Source organism: Pseudophryne corroboree, chromosome 7, assembly GCF_028390025.1.
Source record: "Pseudophryne corroboree isolate aPseCor3 chromosome 7, aPseCor3.hap2, whole genome shotgun sequence".
Classification (NCBI taxonomy): domain Eukaryota; kingdom Metazoa; phylum Chordata; class Amphibia; order Anura; family Myobatrachidae; genus Pseudophryne; species Pseudophryne corroboree.
Window position 1 is genome coordinate 506539906 of NC_086450.1, and position 25208 is coordinate 506565113.

Sequence of the window (25208 nt, forward strand, 5' to 3'; positions counted from 1 at the left end):
GAGGATGATGTTAGACACACAAAAGATAATAAAAAAAATAAATAAAAAAGATAGAAGGCGCAAATTGAGATCTTCTCCCAGGCAATACGGTTAAGGCATCAGTCAGAGCAGGTCAGAGCATTGATGAGTGCAGGAGAGGGAGAGGAGAGCCAATACGGAAAGTCACATCTAGATCTGCGATGACTTCAACATTCCAGCCCACTCATTCAGTGTCGCCAGGGTCATCCGCAGCAGTAGTCCCCAGAGGCCTGGCGCAGGGCCGCAGCAAATGGGCACAAACCGCACTGATCTGTGTCCTCCAGCAAGCCCCACAGCTAGCGGCAATGGGCCCGACCGCCCTAGGTAACAAAGCAGGTGCCTCAGCTGCCGTCCGCACCCCATGAGGGAGCCCACCGCGATCCCCAACGGAAGCCCGCGGTCAGATATACACAGGGGTCCCCAGGTAGTCAGGGGTGCAACACACACTGGCCCCTTATTGCCTACTCACTTGTAGAGCCGTGATGAGGGGGCCGCCACACAGGTATACAGCTGCAGGGGAGTCAGCGTCTTCTAAAGGGTGGGCCCGCGGCCACCAGGTCCTCCGCCACCGCTATCGATCAACGACAGGTGCTGCCCGCCAGCTGGGACTCCCACTACATGCAGTGCGTACAGGCTCCCGGCGTGCAGACCTTCAGCGCTTCAGCTAACGCCCATCGAAGCGGGGAGGATGAAGCCAAGTCCGGCAGGCGCCAGCCACGGACATCAAGCTCCCGTCCCCGGACTCCCGGCGGGTCGATGCAGCGGCAGGGGAACTCGAGGTCCTGGCTTCAGTGGGGCGGGGAGGCCTCAAACCGCAGGGTCGGAAAAACCGCCCCCCGGCTCCGCAGCTCAGCCCCACCGACACAGGATGATCCAGGCAGCTGATTAGCAGTGGTATGGAGTGCTGGTGGGGTTAAGAACAGGGTTCTATAAGCTGTTTGTCTCCGTATTCCGTGGAGCTCACAGGTATCACAGCCACTCAGCCTGCAGTCCAAGCCACGCCCCATGAATTTTGATTTTTAATGTGTTTTTAAATTAATGTAGTAAATAAATTTTAGAATTATATAGCTCTCCCTTGATATATTATTCTTATAATATTTCTTTATTATGCTCACATTTGAGGCCAAACTCAGACGGATGATCTGCACATAGCACAGGGCTGGTAAAAGTGTCAGTGGCTTAACTAATGGTGGCGTCTTATGACACACAAAGCATTATTCCAGTGTTTGTAGCTACTGACAGTGGGTCATTCAGACACACGGATGTACACTAGGGAGTTTTATTAGCATAAATTAGCAGACCCAATTTCTGTAAAAAACTCAAGGAAGGCTGCAACTGCATCTAACAGAATTAGGCCCTGTGAGGAGCGAGTTTCCTGCCCCTCGTGACATACTCCACCCCCCCACAGACTGCGCCTCCATTAGGGCTGCATCCAGAAATTTCCCAGGCTGTTTTTTTATCCCAATCCGCCCCTGATCAGGAACATATATGTACACTACGTCTCACTACTGTAGCCACTCACACATAGGGGGTCATTCCTACCTGATTGCACCATAGTTTTTTTTGCTGCGCGGCAAACAGGTCACTACTGCGCATATGGATCGTTGCTGAGAGATGGATTTTATGAAGAATCCATTCACACAGCCGATCACAAGGTGATTGACAGGAAGAGGGCGTTTGTGGGTGTCAACTGACTGTTTTCTGGGAGTGGTTGGGAAAACGCAGGCGTGTCCAGGCGTTTGCAGGGTGCGTGTGTGACGTCAAATCCGGGACCAGACAGGCTGATGTGATCGCAGCGGCTGAGTAAGTTCTGAGCTACTCAGAAACTGCACAAAACTTTTTTGTACCGCTCGGCTGCACAGGCGATCGCACACTTGCAAAGTGAAAATACACTCCCCTGTGGGTGGCGACTATGCGTTTGCACGGCTGCAAAAAGTAGCTAGCTAGCGATAAACTCAGAATGACCCCCCATGGGCTAGTACTGACCCTGAAGGCATACTACTGCAACAGAACCCCCTTTTCATAGACGCCCAGGTCACATGCCCACTGGCCTCACCCTTGTTATGCCGCTGGTGTCCTTACTTGATGTGCAGGTTTTTTTTTGCTTCTGAAAATCAGTCCTGCCTAAAATGGAGAGAAATAAAGTATCAGCCAATCAGCACCTAACTGCCATGTTACAGGCTGTGCTTGAAAAATGACAGTTAGGAGCTGATTGGCTGGTGTTTTATTTCCGTCCACTTTATCTCCATCCAGGGCTTAGTACATAGGCTCCTTACTCTCTTATGATAATGCGAGACCTGTACGAGTATTCTGAGAATCGGTGCATCTGCAAGTGGAACCCTGTCCACCTAGGTGTGTTTCTATCTCAGATGTAGCATCATCATTAGTATCTTGACTTGTACCCACCCCATCCAACCCGATGCAAATGAACCATCTGACACAGGTGTCCCAGCATGCCGCTACAAGGAACTGCCCTGCGTCATGGGCATGCCATTGCTTGTAGTGTAGTCCAACCCCAAGCCACTCGCACAAAACAGAGCTGTCCCTTGCAATTGCATACTGGCCACCTAGTTAGCACCCTCCCTGGATGTGGCAGCTGCGTGCGAACGCGCGGCTGGATACAGGTCTGAATCAGACCCTATTTCCTGATCGTACCCAGCAATTACAATGTGGGGTTCTTGCCTTGCAGCTAATCTGTGGTTTTAGTTATGGTTCTATTAACCATGCTGATCTGTTCTCACTTACGGGTTGTCCTTGCCATATCCCATATGGCATGACACGCTACCAAGACGCTCTGAGACGTGTAGTGTAGTATCTTTCTTTATATTTTACATCTTATATGCGTGTTGTTGCCCGGCGACAACCCAGCGACGACGCCAGCGCAGAAAGTGAATACAGCAGCGATCACATGAAGACTGACAGGTGGGAGGAGTTCTGGGGCGTCAATTGACCGTTTTCAAGGCGTGGTGAGGCGAACGCAGGCGTGTCCAGGCGGTTGTCTGACGTCAATCCTGGGACCTTCATCGCTGGATCCGTCGCACAGGGTAAGTAAGTCTGACCCTGGTCTTGTTTTGCAGGAAACTTTTTTAGCATAGCTCGGCTGCACAAGCGATCACAGCCCTGCTATGCTAAAATACACTCCCCCATAGCTGGCGTCTAGTTGATCGCACGGGCAGCAAAATGTTCCTACGTGCGATCAGCTCAGAATGAGGGCCTGTGTCGCAGATGAGGCAACACAGAATTCATGTGAGGAATAGCCCTTATTACACAGATTCAGACCGAGTTGAACACACAGATGTACAATAATCAGTATTTGTTAGCTATGCCATACTCCAATGTGTTTATTTACCCGATAAAGAAGCGTACAGTATTTTGAGTGAGAAAGACGCTCAGTGAGGCCAAATTGAGCAGGACCTGGCGTGCAGAAAGGGGGGTATATTGGCGTGACTGATGTAACAGTAAGAAAGGACACATCTGTAGGTATAAACTGCAATCTGGCTAAGAATATTCAGTCTACATAAATATACTGTATTTGCAGACCTGCAATGGCGCCTACAGGTTGGAGACATGACAATTCTCAGGCTGGAAGATAAGAAGAAAGCGTCCCTGACCTGTAACATCTCTGGTTATTTCCCTGATCATCTGACTGTGACCTGGTTGAAGAAGAAGGATGGAAAGATGACGCAACTGACGGATCTGCAAAATAAAATCCTATCCTATCTGACGAAATTTTACACTGTTACTAATAATAAGAAGCGTCAGAAAGATCAGAGTTTTACTTTTGAATCCTGTTTGACATTTACCCCATCAATAAGCTCAGACCAGGGGTCAGAATTCATCTGCAGAGTGGAACATCCCAGTCTTGAGCACCCGCTGGAGAGAAACACAGGACCCCTGCAAATAGGTGAGTGCATTACCTGCCCAGTATATTGCGCTTATTATGCTACTGTAAGTGCAGACAGTATGCCGCCTGCAGGAAATGTTACAGTTAAAACTTTAAATAATATTTTTGGTGAGCAATTACATAAGAGACAGTCTACTTACCCGTTGCAGCCTTAACACCCCCCCCCCCCAACCCCACAACCCCCTCCACCTCCTCCTCACCATCCTCCAGCGGCTGGTCCTCCTCTTTCAGGTCTGTCCCATCTTCCTCGCTTGCACTGGGGGCCAGTGGGGCACACGCCCAGGCTTACTGCATGCGCATTGTGGAGACGGGACAGCCTTACACAGTTATCACACAGATTTCTGCATTTATTCTTAGGTGTCATTCTGCACGTGTGATAGCCGGGCAGCGGCCGGTCCATCAGTCATTTTAAAAGCATTGCACACTAGGCCGTCTCATCACATAAGCAAGCAGTTTATTCACAGTTCAGTCAGAGTTATCACGACAATAACATTTAACTCCTTGTTCTCCTCTCCAGCGCAATATTCATATGGGTTACATCAGGTTACATCTTCTTTCATTTGCTTCACTGGCAATAACAGCATTTACAGTGATGTGGCAGCATTACAGTACAGTACATACCAGCGCAGTCTCTGGGAATCAGTAGTGCGGCTTCCGCAAACTGAGATTCATTTCAGTGTGCTCTCCCCCATTCGCTAGGGGCTCTATCTAAATGGGATCTCTCATGGACATGTTACTGGGGGCCTTCCGCCAAACGTGGTTCCTACCACTCACCCAGGTTGTCCTCTCCCACAGACTCACACCTCCCGTGCTGCTTCTTTGGTACCCCTGAAGGTCCTTTGTTCCTGGTTCCTTCCACTGTACTCTGCATACTGTGGCTCTCACACTGCACTCTCCATCTCTCACTGAAGCTGCTCGCTCTCCTGTCACACTGCAGATATGGGCTCTCCCTCTCTTCATAGCAACACCCACACGCGGCTCGTCTCTCCATCATGCCAGGGACTGTGGAGTACCATGGCTGTTCCACAGTCCCCAGACTGCGTTTCTCCTGGACACTAGCCTGTGCCCTCCATCCTCAGTCCTCAGCTCCCACTGAACTCTACCCTGTGCTTTGTTCCTTCTACTAAAACCCCCTACACTTCCTGTCCTAACTCCTTACATGTCACAGGGTCTGCAAGTAACTGGTTTTGGGGCCATAAATTCCCCCACTCACTGATAAGAATCAAAAGGCTTTTGGAACTTTCCAAAATCTGTTGTCTCCTAACATTCCAGTATGCCACACACGCACTAAAAATTAGATCACATTTATAGGTCTGTTCACACATACAGTAACACTGAGGGGATAGGTAAACTGCAGGAAAGATAATAAGTACATTAGGAGCATTTTTATAATTTGTGTTTAATACATTTTTCATGCCTTTCACTTTTACCAATACAGGTTGAGTATCCCATATCCAAATATTCAGAAATACAGAATTTTTTGAGTGAGATAGTGAAACCTTTGTTTTCTGATGGCACAATGTACACACACTTTGTTTAATACACAAAGTTATTAAAATATTGTATTAAATTACCTTCAGGCTGTGTGTATAAGGTGTATATGAAACATAAATGCATTCTTTGCTTAGACTTGGGTCCCATCTCCATGATATGTCATTATGGTATGCAATAATTCCAAAATACGGAAAAATCTGATATACAAAATACTTCTGGTCCCAAGCATTTTGGATATGGGGTACTCAACTTGTATACATCCTATTATACTGTCAGTGTTCATGAGCAGAGGTAGGAACGAGACCACAAGTAGCCAATCATCCTATTGGTACCAATATTCTACAGAGGTCAGACGCACTCACACCATACAGGACATAATCTAGCAATCCTATGCTTCACTGACTCTGTACAATGACTTCACTTTTGTTGCTTTCAAGAACTGCAGTATTTCTATTTTAATTGCCTGATATCCATCACTTTCTTTTACAGGTTTAAGTAGGAAGGAGAGAGATATGTCACTCTATCAACAATGGTAAGTAGTGTTTATAACCTATGTGTACAGTATGTCCTCTGAGAGATAAGAAAATGTCATGAGCATAACTACTGTACTGTAGATATCTGACATACACATAGAATAATGACGGTAACATACTGTAAGCAGAAGCAGCGTGATATACAGTGTATAGTATACAGCCTTATTCTTACAATTATTATAGGGGTGAAACTTAGGGCCCTGTTACATTACTGTCGATCTCTGTGTATGATGATGATTGGACAGGAGAGAGCTAAACAGAGGGAATTCTGGGCTGTAAAGTGCCTGTGAGCGTTTGTACGTCAGCCACAGATTAACGAATCATGTGCCACCTGCACACATTATGTACACATGTATTGCTCCATATAGTACAATATAGGAATGCTGTATATACGTTACCCTTCACCTCCCGCTCCTCAACACTCACACCACCATCCGTTAGTATGGTGCCATCTGTAAAGGTTAAGGGCCCCCCACTGACTGGCAGAGAATCAGGAGAGATAACTCAGGATGCAGGTACCAACACATCACTCACCATGGTAACTTACAGAGAGAGCAGGTGGCACAGTCACAGAGAGGGCAGGTGGTATAGTCACAGAGAGGGCAGGTGGCACAGTCACAGAAAGGGCAGGTGGTATAGTCACAGAGAGGGCAGGTGGTATAGTCACAGAGAGTGCAAGTGGCACAGTCACGAAGAGGGCAGGTGGCATAGTCATAGAGAGGACAGGTGGTACAGTCATAGAGAGGGCAGGTGGCACAGTCACAGAGAGGGCAGGTGGCACAGTCACAATAGAGCAGGTGGCACAGTCACAGAGAGGGCAGGTGGCATAGTCACAGAGAGGGCAGGTGGTATAGTCACAGAGAGGGCAGGTGGTATAGTCACAGAGAGGGCAGGTGGTATAGTCACAGAGAGGGCAGGTGGTACAGTCACAGAGAGGGCAGGTGGCATAGTAACAGAGAGGGCAGGTGGCACAGTCACAGAGAGGGCAGGTGGTATAGTCACAGAGAGGGCAGGTGGCACAGTCACAGAGAGGGCAGGTGGCATAGTCACAGAGAGGGCAGGTGGTATAGTCACAGAGAGGGCAGGTGGCATAGTCACAGAGAGAGCAGGTGGTACAGTCACAGAGAGGGCAGGTGGCATAGTCACAGAGACAACAGGTGGTACAGTCACAGAGAGGGCAGGTGATATAGTCACAGAGAGGGCAGGTGGTACAGTCACAGAGAGGGCAGGTGGTATAGTCACAGAGAGGGCAGGTGGTACAGTCACAGAGAGAGCAGGTGGTACAGTCACAGAGAGGGCAAGTGGTACAGTCACAGAGAGGGCAGGTGGTACAGTCACAGAGAGGGCAGGTGATATAGTCACAGAGAGGGCAGGTGGTACAGTCACAGAGAGGGCAGGTGTTATAGTCACAGAGAGAGCAGGTGGTATAGTCACAGAGAGGGCAGGTGATCTAGTCACAGAGAGGGCAGGTGGCATAGTCACAGAGAGGGCAGGTGGTATAGTCACAGAGAGGGCAGGTGGCATAGTCACAGAGAGAGCAGGTGGTATAGTCACAGAGAGGGCAGGTGATATAGTCACAGAGAGGGCAGGTGGTACAGTCACAGAGAGGGCAGGTGGTACAGTCACAGAGAGGGCAGGTGGTATAGTCACAGAGAGAGCAGGTGGTATAGTCACAGAGAGGGCAGGTGGCATAGTCACAGAGAGAGCAGGTGGTATAGTCACAGAGAGGGCAGGTGATATAGTCACAGAGAGGGCAGGTGGTACAGTCACAGAGAGGGCAGGTGGTACAGTCACAGAGAGGGCAGGTGGTATAGTCACAGAGAGGGCAGGTGGTACAGTCACAGAGAGAGCAGGTGATATAGTCACAGAGAGGGCAGGTAGCATAGTCACAGAGAGAGCAGGTGGTATAGTCACAGAGAGGGCAGGTGATATAGTCACAGAGAGGGCAGGTGGTACAGTCACAGAGAGGGCAGGTGATACAGTCACAGAGATGGCAGGTGGTACAGTCACAGAGAGAGCAGGTGGTACAGTCACAGAGAGGGCAGGTGGTATAGTCACAGAGAGGGCAGGTGATATAGTCACAGAGAGGGCAGGTGGTATAGTCACAGAGAGGACAGGTGGTATAGTCACAGAGAGGGCAGGTGATATAGTCACAGAGAGGGCAGGTGGTATAGTCACAGAGAGGACAGGTGATATAGTCACAGAGAGAGCAGGTGGCACAGTCACAGAGAGGGCAGGTGGTATAGTCACAGAGAGGGCAGGTGGTATAGTCACAGAGAGGGCAGGTGGTCTAGTCACAGAGAGAGCAGGTGGCACAGTCACAGAGAGGGCAGGTGATATAGTCACAGAGAGAGCAGGTGGCACAGTCACAGAGAGGGCAGGTGGTATAGTCACAGAGAGGGCAGGTGGTATAGTCACAGAGAGGGCAGGTGGTACAGTCACAGAGAGGGCAGGTGGCACAGTCACAGAGAGGGCAGGTGGTATAGTCACAGAGAGGGCAGGTGGTACAGTCACAGAGAGGGCAGGTGGCACAGTCACAGAGAGGGCAGGTGGTACAGTCACAGAGAGAGCAGGTGATATAGTCACAGAGAGGGCAGGTGGTACAGTCACAGAGAGGGCAGGTGGTATAGTCACAGAGAGGGCAGGTGGTACAGTCACAGAGAGGGCAGGTGGTATAGTCACAGAGAGGGCAGATGGTACAGTCACAGAGAGGGCAGGTGGTATAGTCACAGAGAGGGCAGGTGGTATAGTCACAGAGAGGACAGGTGGTATAGTCACAGAGAGGGCAGGTGGTATAGTCACAGAGAGGGCAGGTGGTACAGTCACAGAGAGGGCAGGTGGTACAGTCACAGAGAGAGCAGGTGGCACAGTCACAGAGAGGGCAGGTGGTACAGTCACAGAGAGGGCAGGTGGTACAGTCACAGAGAGGACAGGTGATATAGTCACAGAGAGGGCAGGTGGTATAGTCACAGAGAGGGCAGGTGGTACAGTCACAGAGAGGGCAGGTGGTATAGTCACAGAGAGGGCAGGTGGTATAGTCACAGAGAGGGCAGGTGGTATAGTCACAGAGAGGGCAGGTGGTATAGTCACAGAGAGGGCAGGTGGTATAGTCACAGAGAGGGCAGGTGATATAGTCACAGAGAGGGCAGGTGGTACAGTCACAGAGAGAGCAGGTGATATAGTCACAGAGAGAGCAGGTGGCACAGTCACAGAGAGAGCAGGTCGTATAGTCACAGAGAGGGCAGGTGGCACAGTCACAGAGAGGGCAGGTGGCATAGTCACAGAGAGGGCAGGTGGCACAGTCACAGAGAGAGCAGGTGGCACAGTCACAGAGAGGGCAGGTGGTATAGTCACAGAGAGGACAGGTGGTATAGTCACAGAGAGGGCAGGTGGCATAGTCACAGAGAGGGCAGGTGGCATAGTCACAGAGAGGACAGGTGGTATAGTCACAGAGAGGGCAGGTGGCATAGTCACAGAGAGGGCAGGTGGTACAGTCACAGAGAGGGCAGGTGGCATAGTCACAGAGAGGGCAGGTGATATAGTCACAGAGAGGGCAGGTGGTACAGTCACAGAGAGGGCAGGTGGTATAGTCACAGAGAGGGCAGGTGGTATAGTCACAGAGAGGACAGGTGGTATAGTCACAGAGAGGACAGGTGGTATAGTCACAGAGAGGGCAGGTGGCATAGTCACAGAGAGGGCAGGTGGCATAGTCACAGAGAGGACAGGTGGTATAGTCACAGAGAGGGCAGGTGGTATAGTCACAGAGAGGGCAGGTGGTATAGTCACAGAGAGGGCAGGTGATATAGTCACAGAGAGGGCAGGTGGCACAGTCACAGAGAGGGCAGGTGGCACAGTCACAGAGAGGGCAGGTGGTATAGTCACAGAGAGGGCAGGTGGTACAGTCACAGAGAGGGCAGGTGGTACAGTCACAGAGAGGGCAGGTGGTATAGACACAGAGAGGACAGGTGGTATAGTCACAGAGAGGGCAGGTGGCATAGTCACAGAGAGGGCAGGTGGTATAGTCACAGAGAGGACAGGTGGTATAGTCACAGAGAGGGCAGGTGGTATAGTCACAGAGAGGGCAGGTGGTATAGTCACAGAGAGGGCAGGTGATATAGTCACAGAGAGAGCAGGTGGCACAGTCACAGAGAGGGCAGGTGGCACAGTCACAGAGAGGGCAGGTGGTATAGTCACAGAGAGGGCAGGTGGTACAGTCACAGAGAGGGCAGGTGGTACAGTCACAGAGAGGGCAGGTGGCATAGTCACAGAGAGGGCAGGTGATATAGTCACAGAGAGAGCAGGTGGTATAGTCACAGAGAGGGCAGGTGGTATAGTCACAGAGAGGGCAGGTGATATAGTCACAGAGAGAGCAGGTGGCACAGTCACAGAGAGGGCAGGTGGCACAGTCACAGAGAGGGCAGGTGGTACAGTCACAGAGAGGGCAGGTGGTACAGTCACAGAGAGGGCAGGTGGTATAGTCACAGAGAGGACAGGTGGTATAGTCACAGAGAGGGCAGGTGGCATAGTCACAGAGAGGGCAGGTGGTATAGTCACAGAGAGGACAGGTGGTATAGTCACAGAGAGGACAGGTGGTATAGTCAAAGAGAGGGCAGGTGGTATAGTCACAGAGAGGGCAGGTGGTATAGTCACAGAGAGGGCAGGTGGTACAGTCACAGAGAGGGCAGGTGGTACAGTCACAGAGAGGGCAGGTGGCATAGTCACAGAGAGGGCAGGTGATATAGTCACAGAGAGGGCAGGTGGTATAGTCACAGAGAGAGCAGGTGGTATAGTCACAGAGAGGGCAGGTGGTACAGTCACAGAGAGGGCAGGTGATATAGTCACAGAGAGGGCAGGTGGTATAGTCACAGAGAGGACAGGTGGTATAGTCACAGAGAGGGCAGGTGGTATAGTCACAGAGAGGGCAGGTGGTATAGTCACAGAGAGGACAGGTGGTATAGTCACAGAGAGGACAGGTGGTATAGTCACAGAGAGGGCAGGTGGTATAGTCACAGAGAGGGCAAGTGATATAGTCACAGAGAGGGCAGGTGGCACAGTCACAGAGAGGGCAGGTGGTACAGTCACAGAGAGAGCAGGTGATATAGTCACAGAGAGGGCAGGTGGTACAGTCACAGAGAGGGCAGGTGGTATAGTCACAGAGAGGGCAGGTGGTACAGTCACAGAGAGGGCAGGTGGTATAGTCACAGAGAGGGCAGATGGTACAGTCACAGAGAGGGCAGGTGGTACAGTCACAGAGAGGGCAGGTGGTACAGTCACAGAGAGGGCAGGTGGTACAGTCACAGAGAGGGCAGGTGGTACAGTCACAGAGAGGGCAGGTGGTATAGTCACAGAGAGGGCAGGTGGTATAGTCACAGAGAGGGCAGGTGGTATAGTCACAGAGAGGGCAGGTGGTATAGTCACAGAGAGGGCAGGTGGTATAGTCACAGAGAGGGCAGGTGGTATAGTCACAGAGAGGGCAGGTGGTATAGTCACAGAGAGGGCAGGTGGTATAGTCACAGAGAGGGCAGGTGATATAGTCACAGAGAGGGCAGGTGGTACAGTCACAGAGAGAGCAGGTGATATAGTCACAGAGAGAGCAGGTGGCACAGTCACAGAGAGAGCAGGTCGTATAGTCACAGAGAGGGCAGGTGGCACAGTCACAGAGAGGGCAGGTGGCATAGTCACAGAGAGGGCAGGTGGCACAGTCACAGAGAGAGCAGGTGATATAGTCACAGAGAGAGCAGGTGGCACAGTCACAGAGAGAGCAGGTGATATAGTCACAGAGAGAGCAGGTGGCACAGTCACAGAGAGGGCAGGTGGCACAGTCACAGAGAGGGCAGGTGGTATAGTCACAGAGAGGGCAGGTGGTACAGTCACAGAGAGGGCAGGTGGTACAGTCACAGAGAGGGCAGGTGGTATAGTCACAGAGAGGGCAGGTGGTATAGTCACAGAGAGGGCAGGTGGCATAGTCACAGAGAGGGCAGGTGGTATAGTCACAGAGAGGACAGGTGGTATAGTCACAGAGAGGGCAGGTGGTATAGTCACAGAGAGGGCAGGTGGTATAGTCACAGAGAGGGCAGGTGATATAGTCACAGAGAGAGCAGGTGGCACAGTCACAGAGAGGGCAGGTGGCACAGTCACAGAGAGGGCAGGTGGTATAGTCACAGAGAGGGCAGGTGGTACAGTCACAGAGAGGGCAGGTGGTACAGTCACAGAGAGGGCAGGTGGCATAGTCACAGAGAGGGCAGGTGATATAGTCACAGAGAGGGCAGGTGGTATAGTCACAGAGAGGGTAGGTGGTACAGTCACAGAGAGGGCAGGTGGTACAGTCACAGAGAGGGCAGGTGATATAGTCACAGAGAGGGCAGGTGGTATAGTCACAGAGAGGACAGGTGGTATAGTCACAGAGAGGGCAGGTGGTATAGTCACAGAGAGGGCAGGTGGTATAGTCACAGAGAGGACAGGTGGTATAGTCACAGAGAGGGCAGGTGGCATAGTCACAGAGAGGGCAGGTGGTATAGTCACAGAGAGGACAGGTGGTATAGTCACAGAGAGGGCAGGTGATATAGTCACAGAGAGAGCAGGTTGCACAGTCACAGAGAGGGCAGGTGGCACAGTCACAGAGAGGGCAGGTGGTATAGTCACAGAGAGGGCAGGTGGTACAGTCACAGAGAGGGCAGGTGGTACAGTCACAGAGAGGGCAGGTGGCATAGTCACAGAGAGGGCAGGTAATATAGTCACAGAGAGGGCAGGTGGTACAGTCACAGAGAGGGCAGGTGGTATAGTCACAGAGAGGGCAGGTGGCACAGTCACAGAGAGGGCAGGTGATATAGTCACAGAGAGGGCAGGTGTTATAGTCACAGAGAGGGCAGGTGGTACAGTCATAGAGAGGGCAGGTGGTACAGTCACAGAGAGGGCAGGTGGCATAGTCACAGAGAGGGCAGGTGGTATAGTCACAGAGAGGGCAGGTGGTACAGTCACAGAGAGGGCAGGTGATATAGTCACAGAGAGGGTAGGTGGCACAGTCACAGAGAGGGCAGGTGGTATAGTCACAGAGAGGGCAGATGGTATAGTCACAGAGAGAGCAGGTGATATAGTCACAGAGAGGGCAGGTGGTATAGTTACAGAGAGGGCAGGTGATATAGTCACAGAGAGGGCAGGTGATATAGTCACAGAGAGGGCAGGTGGTATAGTCACAGAGAGGGCAGGTGATATAGTCACAGAGAGGGCAGGTGGTATAGTTACAGAGAGAGCAGGTGGTATAGTCACAGAGAGGGCAGGTGGTATAGTCACAGAGAGGGCAGGTGGTACAGTCACAGAGAGGGCAGGTGGTATAGTCACAGAGAGGGCAGGTGGCACTGTCACAGAGAGGGCAGGTGGTATAGTCACAGAGAGGGCAGGTGGTACAGTCACAGAGGGCAGGTGGCACAGTCACAGAGAGGGCAGGTGGTACAGTCACAGAGAGGGCAGGTGGTACAGTCACAGAGAGAGCAGGTGGCACAGTCACAGAGAGGACAGGTGGCACAGTCACAGAGAGGGCAGGTGGTACAGTCACAGAGAGGGCAGGTGGCACAGTCACAGAGAGGGCAGGTGGTATAGTCACAGAGAGGGCAGGTGGTATAGTCACAGAGAGGGCAGGTGGTATAGTCACAGAGAGGGCAGGTGGTATAGTCACAGAGAGGGCAGGTGGTATAGTCACAGAGAGGGCAGGTGGTATAGTCACAGAGAGGGCAGGTGGTATAGTCACAGAGAGGGCAGGTGGTATAGTCACAGAGAGGGCAGGTGGTATAGTCACAGAGAGGGCAGGTGGTATAGTCACAGAGAGGGCAGGTGGTACAGTCACAGAGAGGGCAGGTGGTATAGTCACAGAGAGGGCAGGTGGTACAGTCACAGAGAGGGCAGGTGGTACAGTCACAGAGAGAGCAGGTGGTATAGTCACAGAGAGGGCAGGTGGTATAGTCACAGAGAGGGCAGGTGGTACAGTCACAGAGAGGGCAGGTGGTACAGTCACAGAGAGGGCAGGTGGTACAGTCACAAAGAGGGCAGGTGGTATAGTCACAGAGAGGGCAGGTGGTACAGTCACAGAGAGGGCAGGTGGCACAGTCACAGAGAGGGCAGGTGGCACAGTCACAGAGAGGGCAGGTGGTATAATCACAGAGAGGGCAGGTGATATAGTCACAGAGAGGGCAGGTGGTATAATCACAGAGAGGGCAGGTGATATAGTCACAGAGAGGGCAGGCGGTACAGTCACAGAGAGAGCAGGTGGTATAGTCACAGAGAGGGCAGGCGGTACAGTCACAGAGAGGGCAGGTGGCACAGTCACAGAGAGGGCAGGTGGCACAGTCAGAGAGAGGGCAGGTGGTATAATCACAGAGAGAGCAGGTGGTATAGTCACAGAGAGGGCAGGTGATATAGTCACAGAGAGGGCAGGTGGTATAGTCACAGAGAGGGCAGGTGGTATAGTCACAGAGAGGGCAGGTGGTATAGTCACAGAGAGGGCAGGTGGTATAGTCACAGAGAGGGCAGGTGGTATAGTCACAGAGAGGGCAGGTGGTATAGTCACAGAGAGGGCAGGTGATATAGTCACAGAGAGGGCAGGTGGTACAGTCACAGAGAGAGCAGGTGATATAGTCACAGAGAGAGCAGGTGGCACAGTCACAGAGAGAGCAGGTCGTATAGTCACAGAGAGGGCAGGTGGCACAGTCACAGAGAGGGCAGGTGGCACAGTCACAGAGAGGGCAGGTGGCACAGTCACAGAGAGAGCAGGTGATATAGTCACAGAGAGAGCAGGTGGCACAGTCACAGAGAGAGCAGGTGATATAGTCACAGAGAGAGCAGGTGGCACAGTCACAGAGAGGGCAGGTGGCACAGTCACAGAGAGGGCAGGTGGTATAGTCACAGAGAGGGCAGGTGGTACAGTCACAGAGAGGGCAGGTGGTACAGTCACAGAGAGGGCAGGTGGTATAGTCACAGAGAGGGCAGGTGGTATAGTCACAGAGAGGGCAGGTGGCATAGTCACAGAGAGGGCAGGTGGTATAGTCACAGAGAGGACAGGTGGTATAGTCACAGAGAGGGCAGGTGGTATAGTCACAGAGAGGGCAGGTGGTATAGTCACAGAGAGGGCAGGTGATATAGTCACAGAGAGAGCAGGTGGCACAGTCACAGAGAGGGCAGGTGGCACAGTCACAGAGAGGGCAGGTGGTATAGTCACAGAGAGGGCAGGTGGTACAGTCACAGAGAGGGCAGGTGGTACAGTCACAGAGAGGGCAGGTGGCATAGTCACAGAGAGGGCAGGTGATATAGTCACAGAGAGGGCAGGTGGTATAGTCACAGAGAGGGTAGGTGGTACAGTCACAGAGAGGGCAGGTGGTACAGTCACAGAGAGGGCAGGTGATATAGTCACAGAGAGGGCAGGTGGTATAGTCACAGAGAGGACAGGTGGTATAGTCACAGAGAGGGCAGGTGGTATAGTCACAGAGAGGGCAGGTGGTATAGTCACAGAGAGGACAGGTGGTATAGTCACAGAGAGGGCAGGTGGCATAGTCACAGAGAGGGCAGGTGGTATAGTCACAGAGAGGACAGGTGGTATAGTCACAGAGAGGGCAGGTGATATAGTCACAGAGAGAGCAGGTTGCACAGTCACAGAGAGGGCAGGTGGCACAGTCACAGAGAGGGCAGGTGGTATAGTCACAGAGAGGGCAGGTGGTACAGTCACAGAGAGGGCAGGTGGTACAGTCACAGAGAGGGCAGGTGGCATAGTCACAGAGAGGGCAGGTAATATAGTCACAGAGAGGGCAGGTGGTACAGTCACAGAGAGGGCAGGTGGTATAGTCACAGAGAGGGCAGGTGGCACAGTCACAGAGAGGGCAGGTGATATAGTCACAGAGAGGGCAGGTGTTATAGTCACAGAGAGGGCAGGTGGTACAGTCATAGAGAGGGCAGGTGGTACAGTCACAGAGAGGGCAGGTGGCATAGTCACAGAGAGGGCAGGTGGTATAGTCACAGAGAGGGCAGGTGGTACAGTCACAGAGAGGGCAGGTGATATAGTCACAGAGAGGGTAGGTGGCACAGTCACAGAGAGGGCAGGTGGTATAGTCACAGAGAGGGCAGATGGTATAGTCACAGAGAGAGCAGGTGATATAGTCACAGAGAGGGCAGGTGGTATAGTTACAGAGAGGGCAGGTGATATAGTCACAGAGAGGGCAGGTGATATAGTCACAGAGAGGGCAGGTGGTATAGTCACAGAGAGGGCAGGTGATATAGTCACAGAGAGGGCAGGTGGTATAGTTACAGAGAGAGCAGGTGGTATAGTCACAGAGAGGGCAGGTGGTATAGTCACAGAGAGGGCAGGTGGTACAGTCACAGAGAGGGCAGGTGGTATAGTCACAGAGAGGGCAGGTGGCACTGTCACAGAGAGGGCAGGTGGTATAGTCACAGAGAGGGCAGGTGGTACAGTCACAGAGGGCAGGTGGCACAGTCACAGAGAGGGCAGGTGGTACAGTCACAGAGAGGGCAGGTGGTACAGTCACAGAGAGGGCAGGTGGTACAGTCACAGAGAGAGCAGGTGGTATAGTCACAGAGAGGGCAGGTGGTACAGTCACAGAGAGGGCAGGTGGTAGTCACAGAGAGAGCAGGTGGTACAGTCACAGAGAGGGCAGGTGGTATAGTCACAGAGAGGGCAGGTGGTACAGTCACAGAGAGGGCAGGTGGTATAGTCACAGAGAGGGCAGGTGGTATAGTCACAGAGAGGGCAGGTGGTATAGTCACAGAGAGGGCAGGTGGTACAGTCACACAGAGGGCAGGTGGTATAGTCACAGACAGAGCAGGTGGTATAGTCACAGAGAGGGCAGGTGGTAGCAGGTGGTATAGTCACAGAGAGGGCAGGTGGTATAGTCACAGAGAGAGCAGGTGGTATAGTCACAGAGAGGGCAGGTGGTATAGTCACAGAGAGGGCAGGTGGTATAGTCACAGAGAGGGCAGGTGGTACAGTCACAGAGAGGGCAGGTGGTATAGTCACAGAGAGGACAGGTGGTATAGTCACAGAGAGGGCAGGTGGTATAGTCACAGAGAGGGCAGGTGGTATAGTCACAGAGAGGACAGGTGGTATAGTCACAGAGAGGACAGGTGGTATAGTCACAGAGAGGGCAGGTGGTATAGTCACAGAGAGGGCAAGTGATATAGTCACAGAGAGGGCAGGTGGCACAGTCACAGAGAGGGCAGGTGGTACAGTCACAGAGAGAGCAGGTGATATAGTCACAGAGAGGGCAGGTGGTACAGTCACAGAGAGGGCAGGTGGTATAGTCACAGAGAGGGCAGGTGGTACAGTCACAGAGAGGGCAGGTGGTATAGTCACAGAGAGGGCAGATGGTACAGTCACAGAGAGGGCAGGTGGTACAGTCACAGAGAGGGTAGGTGGTACAGTCACAGAGAGAGCAGGTGGTATAGTCACAGAGAGGGCAGGTGGTACAGTCACAGAGAGGGCAGGTGGTAGTCACAGAGAGAGCAGGTGGTACAGTCACAGAGAGGGCAGGTGGTATAGTCACAGAGAGGGCAGGTGGTACAGTCACAGAGAGGGCAGGTGGTATAGTCACAGAGAGGGCAGGTGGTATAGTCACAGAGAGGGCAGGTGGTATAGTCACAGAGAGGGCAGGTGGTACAGTCACACAGAAGGCAGGTGGTATAGTCACAGACAGAGCAGGTGGTATAGTCACAGAGAGGGCAGGTGGTAGCAGGTGGTATAGTCACAGAGAGGGCAGGTGGTATAGTCACAGAGAGAGCAGGTGGTATAGTCACAGAGAGGGCAGGTGGTATAGTCACAGAGAGGGCAGGTGGTATAGTCACAGAGAGGGCAGGTGGTACAGTCACAGAGAGGGCAGGTGGTATAGTCACAGAGAGGACAGGTGGTATAGTCACAGAGAGGGCAGGTGGTATAGTCACAGAGAGGGCAGGTGGTATAGTCACAGAGAGGACAGGTGGTATAGTCACAGAGAGGACAGGTGGTATAGTCACAGAGAGGGCAGGTGGTATAGTCACAGAGAGGGCAAGTGATATAGTCACAGAGAGGGCAGGTGGCACAGTCACAGAGAGGGCAGGTGGTACAGTCACAGAGAGAGCAGGTGATATAGTCACAGAGAGGGCAGGTGGTACAGTCACAGAGAGGGCAGGTGGTATAGTCACAGAGAGGGCAGGTGGTACAGTCACAGAGAGGGCAGGTGGTATAGTCACAGAGAGGGCAGATGGTACAGTCACAGAGAGGGCAGGTGGTACAGTCACAGAGAGGGTAGGTGGTACAGTCACAGAGAGGGCAGGTGGTACAGTCACAGAGAGGGCAGGTGGTACAGTCACAGAGAGGGCAGGTGGTATAGTCACAGAGAGGGCAGGTGGTATAGTCACAGAGAGGGCAGGTGGTATAGTCACAGAGAGGGCAGGTGGTATAGTCACAGAGAGGGCAGGTGGTATAGTCACAGAGAGGGCAGGTGGTATAGTCACAGAGAGGGCAGGTGGTATAGTCACAGAGAGGGCAGGTGGTATAGTCACAGAGAGGGCAGGTGATATAGTCACAGAGAGGGCAGGTGGTACAGTCACAGAGAGAGCAGGTGATATAGTCACAGAGAGAGCAGGTGGCACAGTCACAGAGAGAGCAGGTCGTATAGTCACAGAGAGGGCAGGTGGCACAGTCACAGAGAGGGCAGGTGGCATAGTCACAGAGAGGGCAGGTGGCACAGTCACAGAGAGAGCAGGTGGCACAGTCACAGAGAGGGCAGGTGGCACAGTCACAGAGAGGGCAGGTGGTATAGTCACAGAGAGGACAGGTGGTATAGTCACAGAGAGGGCAGGTGGCATAGTCACAGAGAGGGCAGGTGGTATAGTCACAGAGAGGACAGGTGGTATAGTCACAGAGAGGGCAGGTGGCATAGTCACAGAGAGGGCAGGTGGTACAGTCACAGAGAGGGCAGGTGGCATAGTCACAGAGAGGGCAGGTGATATAGTCACAGAGAGGGCAGGTGGTACAGTCACAGAGAGGGCAGGTGGTATAGTCACAGAGAGGACAGGTGGTATAGTCACAGAGAGGACAGGTGGTATAGTCACAGAGAGGGCAGGTGGTATAGTCACAGAGAGGGCAAGTGATATAGTCACAGAGAGGGCAGGTGGCACAGTCACAGAGAGGGCAGGTGGTACAGTCACAGAGAGAGCAGGTGATATAGTCACAGAGAGGGCAGGTGGTACAGTCACAGAGAGGGCAGGTGGTATAGTCACAGAGAGGGCAGGTGGTACAGTCACAGAGAGGGCAGGTGGTATAGTCACAGAGAGGGCAGATGGTACAGTCACAGAGAGGGCAGGTGGTACAGTCACAGAGAGGGCAGGTGGTACAGTCACAGAGAGGGCAGGTGGTACAGTCACAGAGAGGGCAGGTGGTACAGTCACAGAGAGGGCAGGTGGTACAGTCACAGAGAGGGCAGGTGGTACAGTCACAGAGAGGGCAGGTGGTACAGTCACAGAGAGGGCAGGTGATATAGTCACAGAGAGGGCAGGTGGTACAGTCACAGAGAGAGCAGGTGATATAGTCACAGAGAGAGCAGGTGGCACAGTCACAGAGAGAGCAGGTCGTATAGTCACAGAGAGGGCAGGTGGCACTGTCACAGAGAGGGCAGGTGGCATAGTCACAGAAAGGGCAGGTGGCACAGTCACAGAGAGAGCAGGTGGCACAGTCACAGAGAGGGCAGGTGGCACAGTCACAGAGAGGGCAGGTGGTATAGTCACAGAGAGGACAGGTGGTATAGTCACAGAGAGGGCAGGTGGCATAGTCACAGAGAGGGCAGGTGGTATAGTCACAGAGAGGACAGGTGGTATAGTCACAGAGAGGGCAGGTGGCATAGTCACAGAGAGGGCAGGTGGTACAGTCACAGAGAGGACAGGTGGCATAGTCACAGAGAGGGCAGGTGATATAGTCACAGAGAGGGCAGGTGGTACAGTCACAGAGAGGGCAGGTGGTATAGTCACAGAGAGGACAGGTGGTATAGTCACAGAGAGGACAGGTGGTATAGTCACAGAGAGGGCAGGTGGCATAGTCACAGAGAGGGCAGGTGGTATAGTCACAGAGAGGACAGGTGGTATAGTCACAGAGAGGGCAGGTGGTATAGTCACAGAGAGGGCAGGTGGTATAGTCACAGAGAGGGCAGGTGGTATAGTCACAGAGAGGGCAGGTGATATAGTCACAGAGAGAGCAGGTGGCACAGTCACAGAGAGGGCAGGTGGCACAGTCACAGAGAGGGCAGGTGGTATAGTCACAGAGAGGGCAGGTGGTACAGTCACAGAGAGGGCAGGTGGTACAGTCACAGAGAGGGCAGGTGGTATAGTCACAGAGAGGGCAGGTGGTATAGTCACAGAGAGGGCAGGTGGTATAGTCACAGAGAGGGCAAGTGATATAGTCACAGAGAGGGCAGGTGGCACAGTCACAGAGAGGGCAGGTGGTACAGTCACAGAGAGAGCAGGTGATATAGTCACAGAGAGGGCAGGTGGTACAGTCACAGAGAGGGCAGGTGGTATAGTCACAGAGAGGGCAGGTGGTACAGTCACAGAGAGGGCAGGTGGTATAGTCACAGAGAGGGCAGATGGTACAGTCACAGAGAGGGCAGGTGGTACAGTCACAGAGAGGGCAGGTGGTACAGTCACAGAGAGGGCAGGTGGTACAGTCACAGAGAGGGCAGGTGGTACAGTCACAGAGAGGGCAGGTGGTATAGTCACAGAGAGGGCAGGTGGTATAGTCACAGAGAGGGCAGGTGGTATAGTCACAGAGAGGGCAGGTGGTATAGTCACAGAGAGGGCAGGTGGTATAGTCACAGAGAGGGCAGGTGGTATAGTCACAGAGAGGGCAGGTGGTATAGTCACAGAGAGGGCAGGTGGTATAGTCACAGAGAGGGCAGGTGATATAGTCACAGAGAGGGCAGGTGGTACAGTCACAGAGAGAGCAGGTGATATAGTCACAGAGAGAGCAGGTGGCACAGTCACAGAGAGAGCAGGTCGTATAGTCACAGAGAGGGCAGGTGGCACAGTCACAGAGAGGGCAGGTGGCATAGTCACAGAGAGGGCAGGTGGCACAGTCACAGAGAGGGCAGGTGGCACAGTCACAGAGAGGGCAGGTGGTATAGTCACAGAGAGGACAGGTGGTATAGTCACAGAGAGGGCAGGTGGCATAGTCACAGAGAGGGCAGGTGGTACAGTCACAGAGAGGGCAGGTGGCATAGTCACAGAGAGGGCAGGTGATATAGTCACAGAGAGGGCAGGTGGTACAGTCACAGAGAGGGCAGGTGGTATAGTCAAAGAGAGGACAGGTGGTATAGTCACAGAGAGGACAGGTGGTATAGTCACAGAGAGGGCAGGTGGCATAGTCACAGAGAGGGCAGGTGGTATAGTCACAGAGAGGACAGGTGGTATAGTCACAGAGAGGGCAGGTGGTATAGTCACAGAGAGGGCAGGTGGTATAGTCACAGAGAGGGCAGGTGATATAGTCACAGAGAGAGCAGGTGGCACAGTCACAGAGAGGGCAGGTGGCACAGTCACAGAGAGGGCAGGTGGTATAGTCACAGAGAGGGCAGGTGGTACAGTCACAGAGAGGGCAGGTGGTACAGTCACAGAGAGGGCAGGTGGTACAGTCACAGAGAGGGCAGGTGGTATAGTCACAGAGAGGGCAGGTGGTATAGTCACAGAGAGGGCAGGTGGCATAGTCACAGAGAGGGCAGGTGGTATAGTCACAGAGAGGACAGGTGGTATAGTCACAGAGAGGGCAGGTGGTATAGTCACAGAGAGGGCTGGTGGTATAGTCACAGAGAGGGCAGGTGATATAGTCACAGAGAGAGCAGGTGGCACAGTCACAGAGAGGGCAGGTGGCACAGTCACAGAGAGGGCAGGTGGTATAGTCACAGAGAGGGCAGGTGGTACAGTCACAGAGAGGGCAGGTGGTACAGTCACAGAGAGGGCAGGTGGCATAGTCACAGAGAGGGCAGGTGATATAGTCACAGAGAGGGCAGGTGGTATAGTCACAGAGAGAGCAGGTGGTATAGTCACAGAGAGGGCAGGTGGTACAGTCACAGAGAGGGCAGGTGATATAGTCACAGAGAGGGCAGGTGGTATAGTCACAGAGAGGACAGGTGGTATAGTCACAGAGAGGGCAGGTGGTATAGTCACAGAGAGGGCAGGTGGTATAGTCACAGAGAGGACAGGTGGCATAGTCACAGAGAGGGCAGGTGGCATAGTCACAGAGAGGGCAGGTGGTATAGTCACAGAGAGGACAGGTGGTACAGTCACAGAGAGGGCAGGTGATATAGTCACAGAGAGAGCAGGTTGCACAGTCACAGAGAGGGCAGGTGGCACAGTCACAGAGAGGGCAGGTGGTATAGTCACAGAGAGGGCAGGTGGTACAGTCACAGAGAGGGCAGGTGGTACAGTCACAGAGAGGGCAGGTGGCATAGTCACAGAGAGGGCAGGTAATATAGTCACAGAGAGGGCAGGTGGTACAGTCACAGAGAGGGCAGGTGGTATAGTCACAGAGAGGGCAGGTGGCACAGTCACAGAGAGGGCAGGTGATATAGTCACAGAGAGGGCAGGTGTTATAGTCACAGAGAGGGCAGGTGGTACAGTCATAGAGAGGGCAGGTGGTACAGTCACAGAGAGGGCAGGTGGCATAGTCACAGAGAGGGCAGGTGGTATAGTCACAGAGAGGGCAGGTGGTACAGTCACAGAGAGGGCAGGTGATATAGTCACAGAGAGGGTAGGTGGCACAGTCACAGAGGGCAGGTGGCACAGTCACAGAGAGGGCAGGTGGTACAGTCACAGAGAGGGCAGGTGGTACAGTCACAGAGAGAGCAGGTGGCACAGTCACAGAGAGGACAGGTGGCACAGTCACAGAGAGGGCAGGTGGTACAGTCACAGAGAGGGCAGGTGGCACAGTCACAGAGAGGGCAGGTGGTATAGTCACAGAGAGGGCAGGTGGTATAGTCATAGAGAGGGCAGGTGGTACAGTCACAGAGAGGGCAGGTGGCATAGTCACAGAGAGGGCAGGTGGTATAGTCACAGAGAGGGCAGGTGGTACAGTCACAGAGAGGGCAGGTGATATAGTCACAGAGAGGGCAGGTGGTACAGTCACAGAGGGCAGGTGGCACAGTCACAGAGAGGGCAGGTGGTACAGTCACAGAGAGGGCAGGTGGTACAGTCACAGAGAGAGCAGGTGGCACAGTCACAGAGAGGACAGGTGGCACAGTCACAGAGAGGGCAGGTGGTACAGTCACAGAGAGGGCAGGTGGCACAGTCACAGAGAGGGCAGGTGGTATAGTCACAGAGAGGGCAGGTGGTATAGTCACAGAGAGGGCAGGTGGTATAGTCACAGAGAGGGCAGGTGGTATAGTCACAGAGAGGGCAGGTGGTATAGTCACAGAGAGGGCAGGTGGTATAGTCACAGAGAGGGCAGGTGGTATAGTCACAGAGAGGGCAGGTGGTATAGTCACAGAGAGGGCAGGTGGTATAGTCACAGAGAGGGCAGGTGGTATAGTCACAGAGAGGGCAGGTGGTACAGTCACAGAGAGGGCAGGTGGTATAGTCACAGAGAGGGCAGGTGGTACAGTCACAGAGAGGGCAGGTGGTACAGTCACAGAGAGAGCAGGTGGTATAGTCACAGAGAGGGCAGGTGGTATAGTCACAGAGAGGGCAGGTGGTACAGTCACAGAGAGGGCAGGTGGTACAGTCACAGAGAGGGCAGGTGGTACAGTCACAAAGAGGGCAGGTGGTATAGTCACAGAGAGGGCAGGTGGTACAGTCACAGAGAGGGCAGGTGGCACAGTCACAGAGAGGGCAGGTGGCACAGTCACAGAGAGGGCAGGTGGTATAATCACAGAGAGGGCAGGTGATATAGTCACAGAGAGGGCAGGTGGTATAATCACAGAGAGGGCAGGTGATATAGTCACAGAGAGGGCAGGCGGTACAGTCACAGAGAGAGCAGGTGGTATAGTCACAGAGAGGGCAGGCGGTACAGTCACAGAGAGGGCAGGTGGCACAGTCACAGAGAGGGCAGGTGGCACAGTCAGAGAGAGGGCAGGTGGTATAATCACAGAGAGAGCAGGTGGTATAGTCACAGAGAGGGCAGGTGATATAGTCACAGAGAGGGCAGGTGGTATAGTCACAGAGAGGGCAGGTGGTATAGTCACAGAGAGAGCAGGTGATATAGTCACAGAGAGGGTAGGTGGTACAGTCACAGAGAGGGCAGGTGGTACAGTCACAGAGAGAGCAGGTGGTATAGTCACAGAGAGGGCAGGTGGTACAGTCACAGAGAGGGTAGGTGGTATAGTCACAGAGAGGGCAGGTGGTATAGTCACAGAGAGGGCAGGTGGTACAGTCACAGAGAGAGCAGGTGGTATAGTCACAGAGAGGGCAGGTGGTACAGTCACAGAGAGGGCAGGTGGTAGTCACAGAGAGAGCAGGTGGTACAGTCACAGAGAGGGCAGGTGGTATAGTCACAGAGAGGGCAGGTGGTACAGTCACAGAGAGGGCAGGTGGTATAGTCACAGAGAGGGCAGGTGGTATAGTCACAGAGAGGGCAGGTGGTATAGTCACAGAGAGGGCAGGTGGTACAGTCACACAGAGGGCAGGTGGTATAGTCACAGACAGAGCAGGTGGTATAGTCACAGAGAGGGCAGGTGGTAGCAGGTGGTATAGTCACAGAGAGGGCAGGTGGTATAGTCACAGAGAGAGCAGGTGGTATAGTCACAGAGAGGGCAGGTGGTATAGTCACAGAGAGGGCAGGTGGTATAGTCACAGAGAGGGCAGGTGGTACAGTCACAGAGAGGGCAGGTGGTATAGTCACAGAGAGGACAGGTGGTATAGTCACAGAGAGGGCAGGTGGTATAGTCACAGAGAGGGCAGGTGGTATAGTCACAGAGAGGACAGGTGGTATAGTCACAGAGAGGACAGGTGGTATAGTCACAGAGAGGGCAGGTGGTATAGTCACAGAGAGGGCAAGTGATATAGTCACAGAGAGGGCAGGTGGCACAGTCACAGAGAGGGCAGGTGGTACAGTCACAGAGAGAGCAGGTGATATAGTCACAGAGAGGGCAGGTGGTACAGTCACAGAGAGGGCAGGTGGTATAGTCACAGAGAGGGCAGGTGGTACAGTCACAGAGAGGGCAGGTGGTATAGTCACAGAGAGGGCAGATGGTACAGTCACAGAGAGGGCAGGTGGTACAGTCACAGAGAGGGTAGGTGGTACAGTCACA

The 25208-nt window shown here is 53.1% G+C and overlaps 1 protein-coding gene across 1 annotated transcript in view; it reads left to right on the forward strand.

Annotated features, from left to right (window-relative positions):
- LOC134944448 (uncharacterized) overlaps positions 1-25208 on the forward strand; it is a 252162-nt gene that overhangs the window by 203387 nt on the left and 23567 nt on the right. Inside the window, exons 11-12 of the mRNA XM_063933023.1 lie at positions 3557-3922; positions 5906-5948. Of these exons, the coding sequence (XP_063789093.1) occupies positions 3557-3922; positions 5906-5948 (409 nt within the window). The remainder of the gene's footprint in view (positions 1-3556; positions 3923-5905; positions 5949-25208) is intronic.